At 26.5% G+C, this 25791-nt stretch overlaps 1 protein-coding gene across 3 annotated transcripts in view; it reads right to left on the bottom strand.

Annotated features, from left to right (window-relative positions):
• LOC148226414 (lachesin-like) overlaps window positions 1–25791 on the bottom strand; it is a 166833-nt gene that overhangs the window by 28177 nt on the left and 112865 nt on the right. For all 3 annotated transcript variants that reach the window (XM_088203806.1, XM_088203805.1, XM_088203807.1), the window contains 2 exons: window positions 4589–4686; window positions 1513–1720 (listed from right to left, as the gene is read on the bottom strand). In XM_088203806.1, the coding sequence (XP_088059932.1) occupies window positions 1513–1720; window positions 4589–4686 (306 nt within the window). The remainder of the gene's footprint in view (window positions 1–1512; window positions 1721–4588; window positions 4687–25791) is intronic.

Raw genomic sequence — 25791 nt, forward strand, 5'->3', positions numbered from 1 at the left:
TTCCAAACTAATACATGGACAACACAATTTTACTGAAAAATAAAAAACTAAAGACCACCACACCCAGATTGAAAAATAGTTATAGGGCAACCAATCACTTGTTGTAAACAAATTAATCCATACATACGAATGTGGTTTTACAGATTATTACCAGTGAAATTTTGATATAATAGTTTAATACATTAAGTACATTCTCAATGAGCTAAAGAAGCTTAAAACTAGAAAATTTTTGATATCTAATATGTACAATCTAGCTCGATTTTAATTGATCATCATGAGATTAATAAATCTAGGTAAACTTAATCTATGATAATAGATCAAAATTTTAATTATATGATAATCAATAATTATGATCTTCCGGACACAATAAAAATTAAAAAACACTAAGGTCCATATGGGATTCGAACCCGGTCTTTCATGAAAATGGTCAATGTCTACAACCACTTGCCTATCGCGCTGTTTTTGTACTGGTTTATTAAGTAGAATCATATTTTTATTAGTAAAATATCACTAAAAATACACATTCACTGTAACATATCCATACATATATTACTTTAATCGTTGTTTTAAAATATTTTTTAATAACCATTATTATTATATTATTTAATACACATTCCTTATCATTAAGAGTGAATCATTATAAAATAATCAATTGTCAAATATCTTAAATACCCTAAATATTTTTATCATTAATTTTTCATGCTAAATTTTTTTTTCGTTTTAATGTGAAATTTTAAAATATTTTATTACATATTATTCTTTGTCTAATTATATAATATATATTTTTAGTTGTGATTAAGTACATAAAGCTAAGAAGTATTGAAATCTATGTATTATATATACTTATAGATTATGTAATCTTGATTTTTTATGAGAATAATTTTTTATAGAAGTTATGCGATCCAATTTCATGATAGATAAAGAAAGCAATTTAATACACATTATTATCGCCGGTGATCATAAACTAAACTAAAATTAGTTATTTTTTATATAATTACATTATATATTATTTCATTTTTAATAGCAAAATTCATAGATCAGAGATAGTATGTAATGAACTTTTCCATTTCGATAGTAATTTTTTGATTATTCTATTGGATCAGATTTATATCACTGTTTGAAAAATCGTAAGGCAATCGCGATAATACATTAATCTCAAACCACAAACCCAAAATAATAAGCTGAAATTCATGTCATATAAATCCAGGTTTCTTTTCACTACTGGGCTGAAATTAATTACACCATGTGAAATTTTCTGTTTTGTCTCTCGAGAAGTAGACCGCGCGCATGAAATACGCGCAAAAGTTGAAAATTAATTTTCTTTTCAGGCGTACTAATTTAAGGACTTTCGGACGTTAATATTTTACCGGAGCTCGGAGTTTCTTGCGTAATTCGGGTCAAATTATTATTATATGGTCTAATTTAACGGCGGCCGTGGGACGTGTGTACCTAATTGCCGACGGCCGGTGATTGGTGGCCAAAGCAAAAGGGTTTTACTTGCGATTTACTCACCGACCACTTGCAAATAGCCCATTTGACTTCTCATCGGCTCCGTGTTTAGCTGACACATGTACCATCCTCTGTCGGCCTCTCGGAGCTCCCTCACATGAAGACGCCAAGCTCTCTTGTCAGCCTGGGTAACACCGATACGATGATTTTTGGTGATCACATGACCCGCTATTGTCAATATTGTCTGTGTGTCCACCCTCAACCAAGCGACCTGTTCAAATAAACAGTATATTAATACATTGATTAATAGTTACATAAATTCAAGCTACAAATATATTTTATATCAATACACAAAAATCTGAGCTATACACATAAAATAGAGAAACTTTTGTGAAAAAACATTACAATTGACAATTGCGGCGACAGTAAAGTATCATGTTTTTTATGATTATTTAAAACTTTTAAGGTTATAGATTCATCATCTCCATAGAAAATCATCTCTCAAGTCCAGGAGGAGTCGCAATATTTGTAAATAAAACAATAAAACACTCATGCATCAATACTAACACAATTAACTTTAAAACCATCGCGATGCAAATTAAACATAAAAATAAAATAATAATAATTATCCAGGATGTTAATTGACCCATCACCCTACCAACCGCATTACATCGTTAATTTTACATATTACATTAATTATTGATAATGCTCAGATATAAAATATGCAACGCATCTAGGCTCTGTTACAGGGTCACCTTTCTGTATTTTTTACACTGGCGGGTGAGGCTGAAGTTATCTATAAGATCTTTGATTAAAAGGGTTTCAAGAGTATTGTCGAGTCTCATATGGTGATTAGGACGATGATATTATTATTTATCAACCGTAATCAAACAAGCAAAAATATCATCAGTACTGACGTGTAAAATTTTTCATAATCATATTAAACTAACCCATGATAAATTAAAATAAATTGAGATTAAATAAAATTAGTTCACGGCAAAATTTTAAACGTAATTAAAAACTGGAATTGACTTAATGGAATCCATTACTAAGCAAGAATATTAAACGCCTGCCTATATCTTGGATATTTCCCAACCACTTAGAAAACCGCTAAGATTTATTTGATAGAAAACACTTGATAGTTTATTATCGTTATTTGGTATATTCAAAAAAATAACCTTATGCGTTTTTAAATAATCTCTGGAAAATAAAATTATTAACGAACAATTTTAATTTCGCGGTAATCCCTCGACAACACATCAACTTAAACCTTTGAGCGATATGACCGTACATGTACAGCGTTCGATCTTTTGCTGTTTTAAGGTAGCCCAGATAGTTACATATATAACAAAAAAAAATAATAAATAAAAAACATTATATTTATATATTGTTTTTTTTATTTGATTCAATGTAAGCGATTTTTATAGAAAATATTACCAATCAATTAAAAAGTACGTAAATGAATATAACAAAAAATTTGTTATATTAATTAAAAAAAAAATATTGGGAGCATCTAAATTAATATAAAAAAATTCCACAAAAGCGGAAAAATATGTCAAATAAATAAACGAAACTTAATATTTAAAAGGTATTAAAGTAAATTAAAAGCAATTACACATTGAGAAACACTTATTTTTTATATAATTTACTATAAATAGTAATAAATAAATAACAACAAAAATTATAATGGAAAAATACGTAAAAAATACTCACTCTTAAATGTAACAAATGTGTTTTAATTGAGCACATAAGCGCTAATTTTAGTATGCAAATCTACCGGTCTTTTCATATTAGATATAGAAAAAGCTTTTGACACAGTATGGCATAACGGTTTAATTCATTAACTTTAGAAATACAAAACCCATGACTATATGTTCATACATGAAAAGTAGAATTTATGTTGTTTTACAAAATAATTATCACTCAATACCGCGTAAAATTCCAGCTGAAGTTCCTCAAAGAAGTTTATTCGGGCCGTTTCTCTTTATCTTGTATACGAACAATATGACAAAAATGCTCTATGTATGCTGACAATACATCAATTTTAACAAGTTTTTATGATTTTAAACGAATCGCGAATAAATTTTAAATCTTAAATAGATATTTTGAAATGTGGAAAATTGCATTTTATTTTTAATCACGATAATAATACGTAAGCTTGGGAAAATCTTAGAAAATCTTATATGTAATAAACGATCAGAATTTTAATAATAAATTTATTACTAACTACGATATGATTTCTCATTTTATAAAAAAATGTTGCTCATTTGAAAATTTCCATTAAATGTTTTTTTTGTTAAAATTTAATTTATTAGAATATTTTTTATCAGTTTACAACCACTGCTATTTTAAGAACTGATTGAAATCTGCTAAATTTACATCGGCTTTCAAAGCAGCTAGTGAAAAAGGGACAAGGACTAACACTCCGAAAACATTGTTTGCCAATATATATTATGGTTAGCAAACATTTCATAAAGTCTTTCATACATATTTACCTGTCAAACATAAAATAGAAATGAGAGAATTTAAGACTTAAAAATGAATATAATAAAAATTAGGATCAATTTCTTATTTCTCAAAAAAATGAAAAGCAATCTATTTTAACCATATGTATGTTCACATGGAATCTATTCACTACATTATTTTTGTGCTCGATGTATATTTTTTAATTAATAAATCTTATTATTTTATTAAATTGATATTGCTTAAAAAAAATATTTGATACAGTTTTCATATACGGATTTTTTATATCAAATAAAATATATATTTTAATGCAGGATTTAAATCACTAGTACCAGTCGAATTACGTCACTATTTTTTATGAAATATAATAATATACCTAGCCTGAATAATTTTAAACACGTTTCACAACAAAAACAAAAATAATATTACGTCTCAAACTCGCAACAATGGTGAATGAAAAAATACAGTACAGCAAAAAAAAAATTCGATAATGCCATAAGGTATTCCGATACTTATCAACTCTCTCGTAATCTTGTGTAAGCCGATTTATACACGGTTTTTTTTCTTTTAATTACATCTCAAAAAGAGACGCTGAGAGAAAATATGAAAAAATGGATTTTCTTCCGGGTGAAAGCTCGAATTTTACGTATTCTTGTTGAAATTAAGGGGGAAAAACCTTGAACGTCTGTAGGTTGTCGACAATGCACGTCATGATGGCCTCTCTTCCCAGCGGTGTCGTGACGTTCGCAATAGGTTCGGCGAAGCTTGGCGTTTCTGAAACAAAATTAGTATAATCTTATTAAAGAGGCTTGAAATATACAGGAAGACCAAAAATCAAAGACGTTTTTCTTAACTATGATATCATTATTTTTTATATTTATTATTGAATTATACAGGAGGAATATATTTAGGTTACTAGTATAAAAAACACGAAATGAAATGACCTTATATATATTATAAAATTCAAGTTATAATAATTTTTTTTATACAGCATTAACGATTGATGGAATTGTGTTATGTTTGTGCCAATCTGTATTATTTTATTAAGCAATTTCCAGTCAGCTCAATATATCATATAATATCAATTGATCGGCGATTGAAGTTCTACCACGGAAATAGTTCGAGCGGAAAGTTTTGCTTTGAAAGTTTGATCGATGGTGGCTTGCTTGCAAATGGGACGGATGTCGCAAATTAAAATGGACCCAGCTGTTGCATTTTACTAAACCATAAACTAAAACACATATATATACATAGTTTAACACATTAAGCATTGAATTTATTAGCTTCCCTTGCTCGTATATATTTTTCTTATTTTGTACAAGCCTTAAGAAATAAATTACTAATATTAATATTTTTAAACTTTAATTAAAAATATTTGTAGTACTAAATTATACTTAGATGCTAATTATAATGTACAATTTAATTCCAAATATTATTCATACATTTTAGTTATTAAATAGAAATATAGCGTATTAGGTTTTCGATTTACTGTCTCGATATATTTATGTGAACATATCTATGGCACGTAATTAACTCGGTTTGCCCTTTAGATATTTACATAATATGTATGTATGTATATTGATTTAACAGATATGATAATACGTTGTTTGCTATTTATTTGAAAAATCATGTTTTAACGCCTCGTTAATTTCATCAGCAAAATATCGACATTTGATATAAACTTTTGATTTCCTGTGTTGCCTATCAAATTTTGTTTCGCAAAGTTGCGGTATTTGATGTTTCGCTTTCAATTTCGATACATCAAAACCTTTTAGCGCAATAATTAGTTACCACCCACGGTCACAAACTTTTGAATTACTTAAACAACTAACGACGCCAGTTATGATCGTTTATAATTAAAATTGAACTTTCCACCGGCGCTATATCAGGATAAAATAAATACACATAATAATAAAATATATGTAGAATTGTTACCACTGCAATATTGATAGATAATAATAATTATTAACAATAAAATTTTGCATAAATCAAGCATTGTGAAGGCTCTATATATATATATATATATATATATATATATATATATATATATATATATATATATATATATATATATATATATATATATATATATATATATATATATATATATATATATATATATATATATATATATATATATATATATATATATATATATATATATATATATATAAATATATATATATATATATATGTATATATATATATATTTTAATATGCAGTTTTTTTTTGAGCTTGATTCAAAAAGCTCGGTTAGTGAAAAATCTCTTTAATAAAAATATGATCATATGTATATATTGTATTCATAATCACTGCTCTAACAATTTGATAAAAAATAAAGTTAATTGCATAATTTATATGTGATTATAAATAGATGTGCGATTTACAATATAAATGGGAAGAGATCGCACGTGCGCGTCCGAGAGATATGCGATTGATCTTTGATTGATCTGAGTTAATTTGGTTCAGTCAAATCTAACGTATATGTGCATTAAATCAGAAGCAATGATAATATTTATGTATTATAAAAGGAAAAACTCACTTTTCTGCCTCGGAGCCCGTCGACGGGAATTCAAAATTTAAGGATTTCATTACGAAGATTGTTTTAGGATTGTTTATCTAGTTTAATCAATGTATTATTATAATCCTTACACACATTATGTATATATTTCATTTTCATAGTTATAACATACCTAGTTAATTTGCAATCCGAATATTTATATTCAGTCAAATCGATCAACTCACATGACGATTATAGTCGCGTAGTAAAATTTTATTAATAAATAACAATTATTTAAAACTGTTGTCACGGCAATGTCGGCCATCTTGTTTTATATTTGAATGCTTATTTTTCATTGGTCGACAACAAAAGAATACATTAGCGGAGGTTCGAAAATCATTGTGCCAACTCTATTTTTACTTTTATTAATTATAATTAAATATATTTCCTTTGTTTATATGTATTATTTAATACATCATTCATACAAAGAGATACGATTCACAGAGTAGAAAATTAAATGGAGAATGTTTCATTTTAAAATACGCGCGTCTGGAAACGGTTTAAAACAATAATAAAAATAATCTTTATACTGGTTAAAATAAGTTTTTTCTTGCCTATTGCAATATAGAGTTTATATAAAACTATTATATAAAAAGAGTTAATAATCATTAATTTATATAATACAATAATGTATCAAGAATCTAAAAAAAGAATAGTATAAGTTTTACCCTAATCTTAGTGGTTGGCTTTGCTTAATAATTTCATAATGCCCAAATTACCTATGTCGTGCCATAAATCATTATCTACAAAACTTACTTGTTTCAAATTTAGTACAATATTGAATTAACAATTTTTTTCTTATAAGTTTTTTTAATTTAATAAAATAATTTGAATAATAAATTTTCAACAATTTTCTTAACAATTTATACAAAACTTTTTTTAAGGTTTATGCTTAAAATTATTGTAATATTTTTTGAACGTTAGAATAAGTAGAAATATCTTTTAAAATAAATAATATGCTAAATAGTAAAATTACTTATTGTTATCGCAATTCTATCGCAGTATGTGACGTCGCTGATAATATCGAATAATATTTTTCCGAATCGTACAGTTCATATGCGCGTGAAATGTTGTGTATTTTTTTTCTAAACGAGGGGTAGTGTTTGATGAATTCGGATAATGTTTTTGTATGCGAAAAACCCAAAACAGACATTTCACACAGACAGACATATTGTTGTATGACTTCGGCTCCCATGGGAGAACGATAACATTTTTTTTTGTACATCCCTCATCCCGTTTTGACATTCGTTTTCCTCTTGTGCCGCTTTAGAGAGAAGAACGCACAGACCTTCAATTAACGCAAATTGCGTCTACCGTTTAAATTTATAGAACTATTGAAATGCAATTACTTGCTTAATTCGCATATAGATTGGCGAAAGGCTGCGCTAAATTAAGTTTTAATTTAACTCATTCGCAGTAACCTAAATCTATTTATTTGAATCGTGCATAGTCTAAGCAAGATTAAATATGTTTTCGTATACGACTCATAAATTTCACGACGTAAATATACAGACAAACAAAATCGTCAGTTAAATTGAAAGGTACACAAATTCTCGTAAAAAACTTTTATATATGAAGATAAATAGTAAACAGTTCCCATAATAAAGATTTTTTTTATAGGGATAAAACATACGAAGTCAGCCGCTATGGATCTTAATAAAAATAAAGTTTATTTTACCTAAATATATATTGCTCTATAATATATTTTTTTTTAAATAATTTCAATACAAAGCACCACAAAAAGTCTAGGTTTGATTGTAATGAAGGCATAAATTCCTACAATTAATTATATAAAATAGTTGGCACAACAATCTACAAAGCTTTTGAAATAATCAAAGTTTAATTAATGTAGTGGGTCAACATTTTGAATTAGAATCATATTTATAGTAAATATATGAAAGGTTTGCATAATTTGTGATTATTAAATAATGTGGTAGTTCTACGAACATTGTTTAGGGCAAAATATTGCCTTTTGTATTCAGTTTTGAATGATAATAAATTAAATTAGGAAGTTACGATGTAACACTATTTCTAGAAAGTACTCAGCATAATTTAATTTTAACCAAAATAGTACACCATTTTAGAATTAGAGCATATTATATATTTATACAAGTTTAATACATTATCGAAAATTTAAATCATTTTAATGAAAATATAAGATTTTAATGGATAAATGCAAATTATCATTTTTTTTAGAATTAGGGTAATTGTAGTAATTTATCATGTTTATGGCTGTTACCTTAATGTTTGTTGTTACTATCTTTAATAAATTAATAGAGGCTAGTACGCTAGTAGTGGACAAGATATTTATGATAGAAATATATATTATCATTTTTTTCCCCAAATGATGTTTGAATTTGATCCCGAGAGTATAGTCCTTAAAGTTAAAGACCGAGCTGTTTCCTTTTACTTAAAATATGGATTTTCCGGGTCGATATTTTGTAAGGATAGATTCTAAGATATTTTGCGGGGAAACCTTGTGGTATTTATTTCCCGTTAAGGGATACCGAGGAACGTGTATTTTTATTAATTTTGAATGTAACATGAATAGATTTAGTTTCTATGGATCTGAACCGCAATTTAGAAAGTCATGCTTGATTTTTTTATAAATGATCTTGCAGTGTATTTGATGCTGTTTTTGGACCCGATTCCGACATTTTTGTTGAGTAATTTAAAAAGACACAGTCGCAATATAAATTATAGCATAAACTATAGAATAGCAATTCAATAACAAGTCGTTTTTTATCCATTTTTAAACAATATTCAAATTTTCAGTCTTGAAATTTATCAAAATTTAAAAAAAAGTAACCTGTACAAAGAGGCCTCTTTTTTTATTCTTTATTAAAAAAATAAATAAATCATGTGTAATATTAAGCATAGTAACAATTTATTATGTTACGTACATATGTGACCTATATTTTTCATTATACACATTTGAACTCTTGACTTTATTTAGATTTGAATTGCTTAAATTTTTTGTTGAATGTCGTTTTCAAGATGCTGTATTGTTGCTGGCTTGTTTATAGAAACGTTCCTATAAATATTCTCAAAGGAAGAAGTTTAACGAATTAAAATCAGGCGAACGTGGTAATGAAGGATTTCTCGAAATGATTCGCTCTCCAAAACAGATTTTCTGAAAAATACATTGACGCTTATAAGTAAAATGAGCTGTACGCCATAATTATTTATTAATTTATTGTAAAGTCGTGAGATCTGCAGAATAAACTTAAGGCAGTGACTTTTATTTTGTATTAATTATATACTATTAATACAACTTATATTAAGATTTTCAAAATTCAATCGAGAATCACAAATTTTCTTAATAAATAAAATATATATAATCTGCATTGTAAATATATTATATTTTACTTTAAAAGCAAATAAAAATTAATAGTTCGCATTATCTGTGTTTTTCAATAATTATATTTTTTTCGCAATTATTTATATTTTTTTTCACCATTATTAAATATTTTCATGAACCTTAAAACGACTAATATAATATAATATCAGTAATAAAATATATTTTATTGAAACCAAATTTTCAGATTTATTAAAAATAATCATGAATTTATTTTAAGAAAGTGAGCCTTAAAACTATTCAATATATTTAGTATTTTTTAATATCATTGTGCCCAACTTATTATTATTAATATGATACTGATCCTACTATCACTAAATGGTATACTAATTAATTTTTTTACAAATAACCTTACTTTTATTGTTATATAGAATTTAATTAACAACTTAATAAAAAATAATGTAACCCATTTTTAAATTCAAAATAGGTGCCAAAAATAAATTTATACCAATACCCTGTAACTCAAGTACACTTACATACAACCTTATATGTGTATATGTACATACATATATAGATGTAGAATATAGATAGGTTATTAAGACATAAGATATTGATCGTTCATTTGCAGAAACGCTAATTGAACCACACAGCGCACCTGAAACAACGTCGAAGACAATCAGAGTTTTCCCTTTCTCATTCGTAACCGGATATATATATAGGGAACAGCGACATCCAGTTGTCAGCGTCCACTTTAATGCCACTTTGGACCATTTGTAGAGATTGTGTGAGTCCGGCAAACTTGGCGCCGTTTTCTTGCGTCACGGCGCCTTTAATGAAAATATATCTCGAAAAGCGTCCCAAGTCACGTACTGAGTATCAATCGATCTGATTCTTTGAGCATTGATTGCTTAAAACGAATTGAATAATCTACGCCATGTTTTATTTATTCTTTTGACAAGAAAAATAGAATTTGGGCTCTCGTGTTTTATATTGGTTTGTATAGTATATTATTATAACGTTTATATGTATAAACAGTACTGTAAACAGTTGCAGCTAAAAACCTGTATAAATAACTGTTATGCGAGCATCGTGTTCTAAAAGTTTTACAGTGAGTGCGATAAACAATATTTAGTACACAATGAATAAGAGTTATGTTTCATGAGGAATATTGTTTAATGCAATTTTGTTTATGTACGAGGATATAATAGTATATATTATAAAAATATTTGTTGTAGGTTATTTTGAACGCTAAAACAAACATTTGAGACCACAAAAACTTATCATCAACTAAATGGAAATGGGCGAGATTCATAGCGCACACGTTTTACATGAAATTACGTAAATATAGTATGTACATATGTATGTATAAAATATTTCTATTAATTATTAAATAACATGGTGTTTTAGAGTTACATTCGGGTATGACAAAATTAGTTATTATACAGTAATTAGTTATTCAAATAAAAGTTACATTATTAAAAAGGTATATTACATATTTATATGAATTGTATTGTATCAACTTGAACACTTACCTCTATATATAAACTATCGATTGATAAGTTATTTTTTTGAGCTAAACATTGCAAACATTTAAAAAAAAATAGTTATGTTTCTTCATATCTAGTATGCTATAAATACGCAATTCAAGCGACAAAATTTTTTAATCGACGACCCAAGATCAACTGTAAGGCGTGGCTCAAAACTTTTGATATCTCTGACTAATGACAAAGAAATGAGGTTTTCTGGAAACTTTATAAAACGTGTGATATGCTAAAAAAAATATTAATTTCCTAAAAAGCTCGAATCACGTTATAATATCTATCTCAAAAATCCGTTTAATTTTTATTTCAAAGAAACGTCGTTATCTTAAATGGCGATTGAACGCCATATAATAATTTATTAAAATACAAATTTTAAAAAATAGTTTAGTTTTGTAGAAACCAGATGATCTCATAAACTATATTCATGTGTATTTTTAAAAATAAAATCTATGCGACACTCGCACGTGAACATGATTCCTACTCCTGCTGTTGCCTTGAAACCTTATAACCTCTGTGTTATACATACGGTAAAACCTGTGTTATATTGTATATATATATAACACAATAAACAAGATACTATTTTCAGAGTAATCGTTCAAAACAATACAAAGACATTTTAATTTAGCAATACTGTCAAAACTACTCTTAATCGTTACATCAAAATTAGTTGTGAACGACTTAAAATTGTCATAAAACTAAAAGATTTGCGTGCCTCGAATTTAATATGAATAGAAATATTGTTTTAAAAACATAAGAACAGATGTACTTGAACCGTTGGGCCGTAGTTTAACAAACAATTAGACCAATATTTATTTACCAGCAAGTGCCAATTTACAAATTAATAATTTACCGTTACTCCACTACACGCTTTAGATATGTTAATAAGATATTTATTAGACAAAAACAAATATTTAGGTTCTGCCTTCAACCATTTGTATTGATTAAAGGTTTAAAGACTGCAAGGAACAGTGGACTTCTCTCATATCCTAATAGTATATAAGCCAGAATACTAACATATTAATCACCTTTCACAATAAATTATAAAATTTCTTTCATCATTCGAAAGTACCACTTCCAACTAACCAAGCTGGCTCTGAGAAGACAAAAAACAGCATCTGCTATCACTTCGATTAATTTAAATAGAACTAAATCATAATTTTTAATTAAGTCATAGCCCATAAAGGATGAATACCTTATTTGTATAATAAAAAATGTATTATAGACGAATTAAAGTAAACAATTAATTTTGATCTGATTCAATTCTGGTTAATTCAATACAGTTATAAACGCTCTTTGATGTTTATTAAAATTGTGGTTTTTCGGCATTTCCGATAATAAAATTAATAACCACAAATGCAAACTAAAAACTACGCAACTATAATAAACAGATCGGTCAATAATAACAATTCAATTATTGATATTAAAATACTAGCTGTTCAAATATTTTACTTCAGGATAATTATGCTAAAATATAACTTGGTGCATATTACCACACATGTATATCTATCTTTCGCTTTAGCGAACGAAGGTAATATAATATCTTAACGAACGTTCAAGAAAAGATTTTCGAGTGAATAATTTTCAATGGCTCTTCCAATGAAATAGGTCAGAAGGTTTTCTATTTGACTCTGTCTGCTGTGGCTGTCAGACTTATTAAGTTATTGTCGAAAATAAAATATGACCAACAGCTTTAATACCATTAAACCTTTCACCGATGAAAATACTAAATTTATATTGGATTGAAACAGGTAATAAATTATGTAGTGTAATGCAATATCGACAGATGTGGCCGGAGATGTGCCAAAGTGCATCAAATGCCCTCCGGAAAGCAATCAAACTCTGGTTAAGTACTTAGCAATAATTTTACACCTGTGTAATTATAATAGTTACCAAGTATATTAACCATAATTTGTATTACATATAATATACACAGCATTACACTTTAATTGCTTTATAAGTATATGTACATATTTGTAGATGCTGGTGTCATAAAACTGAACGATGTTTAAAATATTTAGTTACTGAACCAAAAAAGGCACAAAGTGACTAACCAAAATCTGATCACCATAATTCAAATTTTATTTTAAACTATAACATAATTATCTCAATTATAACTAATAATATAGTAACAATGTTTTGATCTTATACATTTAAAGCCAAACCTGACAAACTGAGTTAGAAATTCTACATATTTCTATTCGCAGAATTTCCTCAGCCCTGATTAAAATGTTTGTCTATGTGGTTTTAATATACTGTACTACTTAGTAAAATATATATTATTACTAATCACAAATATTAATAATTTGAATTATATTTTTTTTCTATGTATAGATTTAATTAAAGTTCAAACAAATATACTATATACCTAAAAAGTATTCAAACTTAAAAACTTTATTCCCTGAAAACTTTCGTGCGAATTGGAGTTTAAATTAAAGTATAACACTTTATAATACACCCGTAGCACTTTTGTTTGAAGTTTACTGTATTAATTTCACTTTCAAATAATTTATTAAGATCTATAATACAATATTAAACAAACGCTTCCTGAGTTTATTTTTAGAAATTATCGATGCGAATATAATTATTTGATGCGAATTCTATACATTTTAATATTATATATTTTTAATATAAAATTTATTGGCAAAATATATTAAATCCTATTTATTTACGAAGTAACTTAACCCATTCAGAGAATATATTGTAGTTAAAAAAAAAACAATTATATGTGCTAAAACGACACATTATTGTATTGCTATAAATCTTAAAAAATGTCATCTAATCCTACTTTTAAAAAAAAAATAAAAGACTGATTGCTATAAAAAAAATTTTATTCATTATTGCGAATATTAAAATATAAAAAATATTTATCGACTTTTCCCTTAATAAATATAAATAATTATATTAAGATATTACATGAGGTATTTGATTATTTGCTTAATAAAATTGTATCGCAAACATATGAAAAATAACTTAAAAAAGGAAAATGGTATTCTGTTTCGTAAATTTGTGTACAATATGTATTTACAATAAATCTTATTTTATTAAAAATATACATTAACTTTGTTTGCTTTTTAAAAAAATCTTAATTAATATTTTTAATTAAAAATTGTTTAGAAATCTATAGGTTATTTAATATAAACATATATAAATATTGTTGTTTTAAATCATAAAAATATGTAGGAGCAATGGATTCAATCAGCGTTTACTCTGAGTTTATTTAAATTTCTATTTAATACTTATATAAAATAAATTACCACTCATTTTGACAAAAGAGATAATTTAAAGCTAAACAATTGCAAGATTTCACGGATTACCAGAGCCAACGCATTCGTCCCATTAACGACTCGTAAGCACTACCCTTTTGTACGTAATCATACAATAGGCAATGCGTCTTATCTGCATAAAAACCACTATTGTTGTCCACCCAAATATTTTTCATTTTTTCCGTTTCACTTTAAGGCGAAACATATTTTGTTGGTAGGATCATCAAGTGATGCAATTGACCCATCAACATTTTCATCTGTGATTCGCCAGAGTTGTCTCGAATCAAGAGTATAAAATATCGTGATTTATAACGCTTTGCCATATCGGATGGTCATCAAAGGATTCGAGACGAGAGAAGAAGAGACTAGATTATCAGACAGACTGCATTCATGACAGCAGACGGTATGTTAGGAAAACACATTGTTTGATTTTTTACCCGCATTGAGGGACATTAGCAGATCGTCCAGAGAACATTCCCAGCTTCTCGACCAGCTACTATTTCTAACAGACACTATTTCTCTACTGCGGTAAATTTTATATAAAAAAATAAACTTTTACTACCTATTCCGGCGTCTATTTTGGTGACAAGTTTACACCTTTCAGCCTAAAAACCCGGAAAATACAGATTAATTCGCAAATATAAAAAAATCGTTTAGATTAGTTTAAAAACAGCATAAGAATCTGTAGTGAGATAATATATAAAATAAAAGTTTTTAATTGATTGATTTATCTTAATTATGAACACGTTTTAAATATACACAATACACATTTAATATAAAATTAAAGCTACGTACAGCTGGAATTACACATTGTGGAAATATTAATATTTTATTTTTATTTTTCAATAAATACTTGTTAATAGACGTTTAAAGTCTCTGACGCACAAAAGCTTTTATTTGAAATTATTGTATTTTTCATAAATTTAATTATTTTTAACACTCAACATAGCTATTATAACGTAAAGTAATAATGAATTTTCTATGTTAAAATTTCGCTTTTCCGGTTTTCACCTTCTAAGAATTTTAATTCATTAGGATTCCTTATGCTTTTGGGTGGTAAATTCTAGAGCTGCTTGAAACGATTTACGATTTGGAAGCGTCGTAATATGTAACTGTATTCAGCATACCTAGACAAAACGTAAATAAAATTTCTCAGTCGCTTCATCGTTTGTCATGAAACAAATCTCTCCAGTGGCTATGAAAAATATATACAGGATGCGTGTTTGTTACAGTTGAAAAACTTTCACCACGATTTGGTTGCTTAGTGCTGCGTAATGAGAGCACGTTCGTACTATTTGTTAGGCGAGAATAAAAACGTGCTAGAATTTATGCCTGTACACAAAGAGTTTACAAGAAGTCGAGTTTAACGCCGAAGCGCAAAGTTATAAACCGAGTTGGTCGGTGTTTACAAAGGGGCGCGGAACTTCGCCAAAAACGTGTGTAATTTGATGACGACAGATGGATTTGAATTTGTAATATCCTTGTACAGAAGTGTCTACACGTTTGCGAGATTAATCCATCTTATTGTTGTTGTGAGTCAATGTTACGCTGGAGAATAGTAAAAAATAACCAAACAGAAATTCAAATAAGATACAATAAAACAAACTGTTTATAAAATCCCTGAAAAATAGTAATCAACATACCGTAACAATACAATAATAAGTCAAGTGAATTGCTTTTTGCAGCTTCACATAAAATACAACGTAAAGAAATGTTGGCATATTGGCATATTATAAAAAAATCTGTAAAAGTAATTTAATATTACTCTCTTCATCACATTTCTGTTGCGTTGTGTTTTACTGAGATGACACTCGATAATGCAGGTATTATCTTAGTGGTCTATCTCATTCTACAATACACACAAAGAAATACTCAAAATAGACAATACGTCATATTTGCATAAAAATACTTATTTTAAAGTTTCTCTTTGAGGCGTTGAATAGTCAAGCAATGCAATTGGCGCACCAAGATCTGCATCTGTGATTTGAAGAGCTGTCTCAAAGCAACTATGTGACTTTGTCACATCGGCAGACGAACAAACGATTCGAGACGTGAGTGTCGGAGACGTTTCGGGTGGTAGACAACCAGACGAGCTCAGACAAGAGACGGCATCCGAGTCAAACCGAGAGACTCGAATCCACACGAGAATATCAACGGATCACTTCTCTACCAACACTCATTCTACGAAATACACCGCGACACTCTTTCTCTGTGGTAAATCGTACATAATAAAAATCAACAGTTCAATTCTATTTTGCCTGCAAACCCCTTCGGCCTCAAAACCATAAACAGGTAATGACAAAAAACTGTGCACGAGACACACGCATCTACAAAATTTATTTTTAATTAACTATAATATTTAGAATTATTTTGTGGACATAATTTTATATTTAAATTAAAAGCCTAAAATTTAATTTACAAAAAAAAACTCTTAAAAATTCGTAAAAATGCATATACTGATATATAATACTAAATTGAAACAAACATTATGCCATATTGCATATTATGAAGAAATTCTTAATATAGGCTAAGGGCTTGAATTTCTGTAATATAAACCTTCAAGTTTAATTCACAATGAAAATGGTTAAAACATTTAAATTTATTTGTTATGATATTTTTTTGGTTTATTGATTATATTGTATTTATTTATTTATTGTATATAAAATAGTTAAAAACAGATTTTTAGTACGATAAAAGTTTATAATTTAATTTATATTAAACTACGTTAAATCTTACATTAAAGTTAAATCATATTCAAAAAACTATTTGTACCATTTTCAATTCAACGTTATGCGATAGTACGTCTGCAAAATTTTAATGGGTAGCACACAGTAAAATTGAGAATTAATCCTGTTTGACTGGAATTCAGCAGGTAACATCTTGGAGTAATAGCGTATATATTATTCTATAGAAGTTAAAATTACGAGTAGGAAGGTCGTCCTTAATACATAAATTATCTAACGTGGAACTCATACTATAATTAATAAAATATTCCTAATATTTTTTAATATCTACAATATTTACCATATCATCTAACATTTTTTTTTTGGTTATAAAATAACGTTTTTTATTAAAGAACATTTTATCTACATATTTATTTTTATAATCGAATAAATGGTTAATATAGTTTTTTTTTGTATAACACATAATATAGCGAAATAAAACTTCTGTAGTGTAATCGTCAGATATAACGAAGGAATGTTGTCCTTAAGTACAAGATTAACCCTTCCAATTGTGCAATAGCGCAATTCTGACTATTTAACAAACGCTATTCAGAGTCGGTTCCAATGAAAACCGTTTCAAAAAAGCCCTTGACATGGTAAACTCAAAGAGCACTTATACTATTGCGAATCGCTCGAGCCCCGCAGCAAAACAGTCATTTTCCATTTTAGTAATTACGGTAATTGGACTATATCTGTACAAACAAAGCTGTATATTTACTATATCTCTTTGTGTATATTCTGCTAGTTTCATAAGTAATAAATTTTAATCCTTAACAAACAATAATTAGCAGTAATCGTGTAATTTAATTAAAAAGCATACTTTCTCTTTATATAATTTGATATTTGATAATTTTGAAGGTTTTCTAATAAATTGAATTGCTGCTCAGCAAAGCTTCAACTCGTTTCTGAGAATTTTAGTTAATAACCAAATAATAATTTACCGCAATAATTAAGCTATAAAATTAAATTGAAAAAGTAAATGGACTCTTTCTTTTTCGGTTAGTCGGTGGATAGAATAAATTTAAAGCATCAACCCGATAACATAAACTTAAACTTTTCCTTGCACGCAAAAAGAAAATGAGAAAAGAATGCTTGTAAAAACGAATATTGAGTGTAGAAAGGATAAGTGAGGTGTGCAAAGATAAAGCTCTTGAGCAATCCCAAGTTGCTACTAAGCCCCGTTAACGTTGAAGGATGCGACCAGTATTTTACTTTTGCAACACAACAGAGCCAATCCATTATTATATTTTATTCGTTTTATATACAGTACGTATACATAAATAGGACTTTATACGAGTTTTTCTAAAAAGTTTAACAATATCTTGCAGCAGTCGGTCGAAACGTCATATTTCTGTGTGTGTTGGCAGTCAGGTATGTGTTGGATATAACCTTTTTCTGGATCTATTTTAAAATTCATATAGCCAAACAGAATGTATTTCTTATATTGACAACAGATGCTTCCTATGCTGCGATTGCATTATGCACCCTATTCTGTCCCCTTTCCGCAACCGGAAATATTTCCAAAGGGAAAGGAATGCGCTGTGCAATAGTAATCAAAGGATCGGCTTTAGTGAATTGAAACCGTGTTAACCGCATTACTGCGTTCAATATTTGCATATTTATGCATTTAAAAAAACAATAAACTGCTAGCCTTATTTCGTAAATATTTCTATAGAGAATATAAAAGCTTCAGTAGAATGAACATCATTCGATTCGAGCGTTGTTTTATATTATTATATATAAAAAACAAGTTTTTCCTATATGCAGTAAACTAATTTCTATATTAGTTTTTATTTGTTGTATTACTTTTTATGTGGCAATTTAATAAATCATTTTACATTTACATAAATTATGTTATAAGTTACAAAATATCAAATACTAGAAACTATACTATTATTATAAATAATCTATACATATTACACGTGTAACTCTGAATATGAAAAAATATTTAATAATCAATTGTTCTAATAAATTTAAAAGGAAAATACAATTTTTCAATTCTCATAAATTCTTTGATATTTTTTCAATATAAAATTTAACTATCTTCACCCGAGCTCAACAGCTGCAACTTGGCATTTCTCTTTTAAAGTTTTAATATACTTTACATAATATTAATATAATTTACATAAAATACTATAATAAAATTTTACATACTTTTATATGAATTTAAAATGATCTAGTGACGTATTCAATAAAAATTATTCAAGCGTAGAATTTTATTAATTAACCGACAGTTCCATATATTAATTACGCACAGCAGCATAATTTATGAATTAAAAAGTATTAGTCTAATCCTCTAATCCAACATATAAATCAGAAATTTCAATTAAAATTAAAGTCAGCCTTACTGATTTATTATATATTATTATTATTGTTAAAAAATCTGACAGTATGTTATTATGTACATACATTAAAAATACGAAATAAATTATTAATACATCAATATTTAATTATTAAATATATTTCTTTATTTTTTTTTATAAAATATTTATTATATCATTTGCGATTATTACAAAGCGTTTTACGCGAATTAAAGTATTTCTTATATTTATTTTAACACTGCCTTTTTAATTCAATATTAACATCGTTTAACCTATAATTCTAGTTATATTATAATAAAATAAATTATGTATATGTATTAAAATTTTACTATGATGCTTTATTTTAAAATAGTTTTATCATAGCAGAAATTAAACAGAACTTTTTTGAGTCTATATATTGGATCAAAATTGATCATCAATTCATAAAAATAAATATTGTTGTTATAAAAAAAAACATTTTAACTTTTATAAAAGTTTATATAATTAACAAAATAAAATTAACATATTTAAATTCCATAAGTATATTAAAACATTTATATTTTTCATTCTAAAAATATGTTTTATTATAAAATTTAAATGGCAATAAATATTGAATGTGAAATATCTAATAAAATAGCACGTGTTTAAGTAAATATCTTTTAATATTATTAATAAAGTAAAATAAATAAAATAGCTAAAGAAGTATAAATATTACTGAAATATTCATAAAAAATAATTCAATACGAGAATAACACATAATATTGTACTTTTTACATAAATGAAACATTCGTAAAATTTAGAAATGGTAATAAACAAAATAAATCAAGAACAAAAAGTAAATACAAAAAAGGCATTTTTAAGAAGAATTCTGTACAAGTTTGATAAAATATATAATAAAAAATCTAACAACAAATTAAACAGGAAAAAAATTTTTACAGTGATGAATATGTTTTATTTACAATTTAGCTTTTACAATAGCTTATTTGTTTTTAACTATTATACAATAAAGTATAATACATTCTAAAAAAATATTTTACTAAAACTGTGCAGCAAAAACTTATATTTTTTCTTAAAATAAATTGTAATATTATAGTTATTCTGACATATTTAATAAATGTAAGAAATGTAACTATTCTTGCTACTCTTTAAGTTCACTTATCATTAAAAATATTTGTCTTTTTAAAGATTTTTTAAATATTTTTTTTTTAAAATACTTAAAAAAACATCTTAATTTTAAAATATATTTTTCATTTAATATTTTTTTTAAATAATATCAAAACAGACTGCATGTTGAAGATACATTTTTGACATTTCTTTAGTTTAAAATGAAGTGTAAAATGTTCCTCTATTAAATATATTAGTTACCTGATCTAACTTAAAAGCTTTAAAAATGCATAAGAGAGAGTTTAACTTAAGTATTGTCTGACTATTAAAATTAAGGCAAATTGTTTATAATATGCTACCGGACCAAATTAGAAAAATATGTTTAAGTTTCGCATATTTCTGGACAAATCAAGATGTCTTAATACAATACCTGTGTTGGACATTTTATTTAGTATATATTAAATATATATACAATAATATTGTTAATATAAAGTATAATATTATCTTCTCTGAATACACGCAAATTTAATAAGCAAAATAAACTTTTGAAAAAAACAAAAATAATAAGAATTCTGTCTACGATTTACGTTTAGTGATCCATTTTAAATATGTTTTTCATCCAACTTGGAAAGCTACATTTTATACCTTTCATCTAACGTAAACTTATTTATTTTTTTGATCAATTAAAAAGTTACGATTTTTTTTACAAAACAAAACGTTAATAAAGCCTAAAACTTTTATAATGAAAATGTATGTTAATAAGACACCCACACACACCGCTAAGTTTTACTGCTTTTTAATAATTTCCATTATATTGCCATTATACATTATGTATTTTACATTACTTCGGGCGGTTCGGTTACATTAGCGACAAAGCGACACCCAAATAGAAAATTAAAACGAAATCGTGTTTGTACCGGCAATAAAATCGGCGTTCTCGAAATTAGCTTATATTTTACGTTTTCTGCATTTCAATTATTACGGCAGTGCTACTACACAGGGAGCCGAAAGTCTACCACCGAGATAAGACCCTTTAAACAGAGACGACTGCCGTCGAAATTTATGCTCGCCCTTTGCGAAATTAGCCGACACTTTTATTTTTGCTCAGACCACCCAAAACGAGTTTCGCGCCCGAATCCGGAAAAATAAAAAAATAAATATAAAAACGGGAACTTTTTACTGGTTTCTCCGGTTAAATTATACAAAACGTACTTGCGTGCATACGTATAATGTTGGTGTGTATGTGTGTGTGTTGTTTGCAAAAGCGCGACCCTTACTATTCGCGGTGTTTGCGTTCACTTGAAGAGGGTCTCTCTCTCCGTACATCGTAAAAGTTAATTTACCTTTTCGTTGTTTCCCCAAAGTAATAATTGTTTAATTAGAATCGAACGTATTGTTGTAAATTGAATTAAAAGTTCTAAATGTTGTTATCGCACGAAACTTTGCATGGGAGATTTTCAATTTGGAAACGTCAATCAAAAAATATTGTTTGAACCGTAATGATATATCGATTTAATCTGAATTATTTTTAATCAGTAAATTATAACCTAACCTTACATCAAATAAAAGTTTACTAAGAACATAAAAAATTATAACAACATAAATTTCTTCATACTTTCTCATACATCTGTATATATTAAAAAATTAAAATGAGTATGATATTGTTATTTTAATCTAATAATATTAATACTAAAAACGATAGGGTGTATGTTCATTTTATTTATGCGAAGAATTAAATGTATTCGTAACATGAACCTAATTTTCTGATTTTTTTATAGGGACACAGATTTATCATAAACATCACAAGATATATTATGGGTACCAAAAAGTAATGACCTATTTATCAATAAATTTTAAATACCATTTTTTGCTATTAATATTATATATCATAATATAATTTTAATCGTTTTTTATAACCTTTTTCAACCATTCCAATAAATTACTTTTTGTAATAATTTTCTGGCTTAGAATTAACACAATCAAAAAGAGGCAATTTAACCTCTTTTACTTAGTTAAGTATTTATCCTTAAAAAATGTTTCATTATAAGAAATAAGTACTAGTGAGAAGGGGCCAAGTCCCGTGAATATGGGGGCTGCAACGAAATTACCCAACTAATGTTGCAGATTTTATCTCGAGTCAATTTAGCAGTGTGTTGTTGTGCTTTTTTCATTAAATGCAACACTCAATCGAGTTAAAATTTACCTCTGCAATCATTGTTTTATTTTGTTTAAACACTTTAAAATATTATTTTTTTAAATACAAAGAAAGGCATTTTTAGGGTGCAATCCGAATCTAGGGGTTGATTGCCCTTTATACGTGAGCCACCGTTTTTTTAGCCACGTTCGAATAAAATACACATTTTTATCCCCAGTGTTCTTATTTTAGAGCTGTAATTGTTATTCCTTTTGCAAAAAATACATATGTTGATCTTATTTTGGAAAATGATATTTTAAAAATTGACTTAATAAAAAGTATCGACTTTTTTTATAATTTTTCAATGTTTAAAATTAAATATATTTTAGTTTAAGCTTAAATAACTATTTCATCCCCCAAGTTGTGTGGTGCACTTCAAGGCTCATCCATAAAATTAAAAACACCAGATTTAATTTTTTAAACCATTTCTGGGATTGTCTGACATTCAATAAATTGCACATATATTTTTTTGTAGCAGCTGTTGCATTTATTTTCATATGAAGCTCATACAATATGCAACTGCGTAAAAATATTTTAAAAAAGAAATTTAATCCATTATTATCCTGTCTGGTGATAACGTATTTTTGTAATATAAAAAAGCAACCATGTTCACAACATAAAAAATTAAAAACACGTGTTTACTGCATGTTGAGAAAACATCATTCTTTTTTAATACCCTTAAAATAAATTCTCAAACATAATTTACCAACGATGTTTTAAATTAAATTCATTGATTTTTATCAAAATCATATTTTATTAAATTAAAATAAAAAAATAATACACTAAAAAAGATAACTGATAAGTAAAAAGTTAAATTTCCTAAGGGATTGCACATACGTTAATTAATGTAAGTGGTTCTGTATTTATATATAGTATCATATGTATATGATATGAATTTATTTATAATACGATGTAGCATAAATTAATCAATATAACCTAAGAAATTTTTCAATGCGACCCAACATAATACATTTCTTTGCGTTATGAATTATTAGTGAATTTCTAAAGGTATTGAAATCAAATAAAAATAAAACAATAATATCTATAGAGCTCTTAGCAGTAAGCTCTCTAAGATTCTTTTCAAACATGTATTTTTTTATATTTATTATTAATCATAAAATATAGTAGAATATCAATAATGGTATGGCAAAAAGTGCTATTTAAAAATACTCCAAATATTGTATTATATCACAATTGAAAGCATATTATAAATTGGTTATATTGTTACTGAATTAAAATTCACACTATATCCTTTTACTGTGCTATGAATCGTAATAAAATATAATATAATAATTTGACCTAGTTGATCGAATTGTGTTAAAATTAATAAAGCAAAACTTTTTTTAAAACGCTATAAATACAATAAAAGATATTAAATATTCATATTAAATTTGACGAGTTAATTTAACTTATGTAAATTATATTATTTTAAAATTGCTGAAAATTTATGTTAGTATTATATTTAAAACGTCTAAAATAAAATTAGAAAAGCAGCAAAAGCAAAGGTATTTCAGAGTAATAGAAATAAAATATTTTTGTTAAATATTACAGCTAAAGAAAAGCATAGAAAGATCTTCGAAAATTAATATAAAACTAAATTGCATTCTGATGAAAAACATTTTCTTAGTTAATTTTAGTTAATCATTTCTATAGAAAACAGTATTTTTATATTAAATATTGCTTCTTTTTATTAAAATTATCAAATTAAAATATTTCCACCAAATGTTACATCCTTAATTCAAATCTCGGAATTGATTTATTAATGAAATTACAATACCATATTTTTGTTCTTAGATCCTTTGTTAAACATAATTCGACAAAAAAATATTCTAATTGATGGTATATTTACGTGAAGCATCTGAATCTAGTCATTAAATCTAGTTCGATCTTGAAAGAAAATTTTTCATGATGCAATTAGTTAATTTGTGAATTTTGGTAAAAAAAAATGGCAAGTCAGTACTGGTTAGTACGATTAAATGATCCGGAGTTTAAATTTTCGAGTAAAGCAATTTTTTTTCTAGAGTCGATTAACCTCAACCCCTTGAGCGGTATCGCCGTACATGTACGGCGGTCAATCTTTCACTGTTTTAGGGTAACCCATATAGTTGTATATTTATATATATATAAATAAATAATTATAAAATAAAAAAATAACATTATATTTATAACAAAAAAATATTTTCTGTAAACGATTTTAATATAAAATAATAACAATAAATTAAAGATTACTAAAATATGTTAAATTATTTTTTAAGCAAATATAATAATGAAGAGCTTTTGAATTGATATAAAAAAAGTTCACAAAAACCGAAAAATATATGTAAAATAAATTAACAATCTGTAATATTAGAAAACTGTTAATATAAATCAAATCAATTACACGTTGAGAAACACTGATTTTTTTCTATAATTGCCAATATAAATAAGCCCAGGTGTTTACTAACAAATTAACAAATATGCTTAAATTAATTAACTACGCAAAAGGTTAAAAGAAAAATGATGATAATGCAAATAAATAAGAAACTTTCAATTGCATTATTCACACCATGGTACTGAACATTTATTGAAGTAAATTAATAGAAAGGGATATTATTAAAATAATATAAACAAGCTAAGAATTAGTGTAAATATTTTTTTCGTAATAAATAAAGCATTGTCTGTATTAGAAATAAGTGTGTACGTATTATAACCTTGAGATTTATCAGCAAAGAAAATTATATTTTAAAATATAAAAAATATTTTTATAGCACTCAAATAATCTCATTTTTCTAAGGCAAAATATTTCACTAAATATAAATACTATAATATAACAAAATGAAATATATTTTAAATGATAGTTGGCGACGTTGCCCATTATGTAACAAACAAAGCTTTCCCAAATATGTGTACATACATA

This window comes from Plectrocnemia conspersa, unplaced genomic scaffold (genome assembly GCF_051122295.1).
Source record: "Plectrocnemia conspersa isolate PC_06_02 unplaced genomic scaffold, ASM5112229v1 ptg000014l, whole genome shotgun sequence".
Taxonomy (NCBI): Eukaryota; Metazoa; Arthropoda; class Insecta; order Trichoptera; family Polycentropodidae; genus Plectrocnemia; species Plectrocnemia conspersa.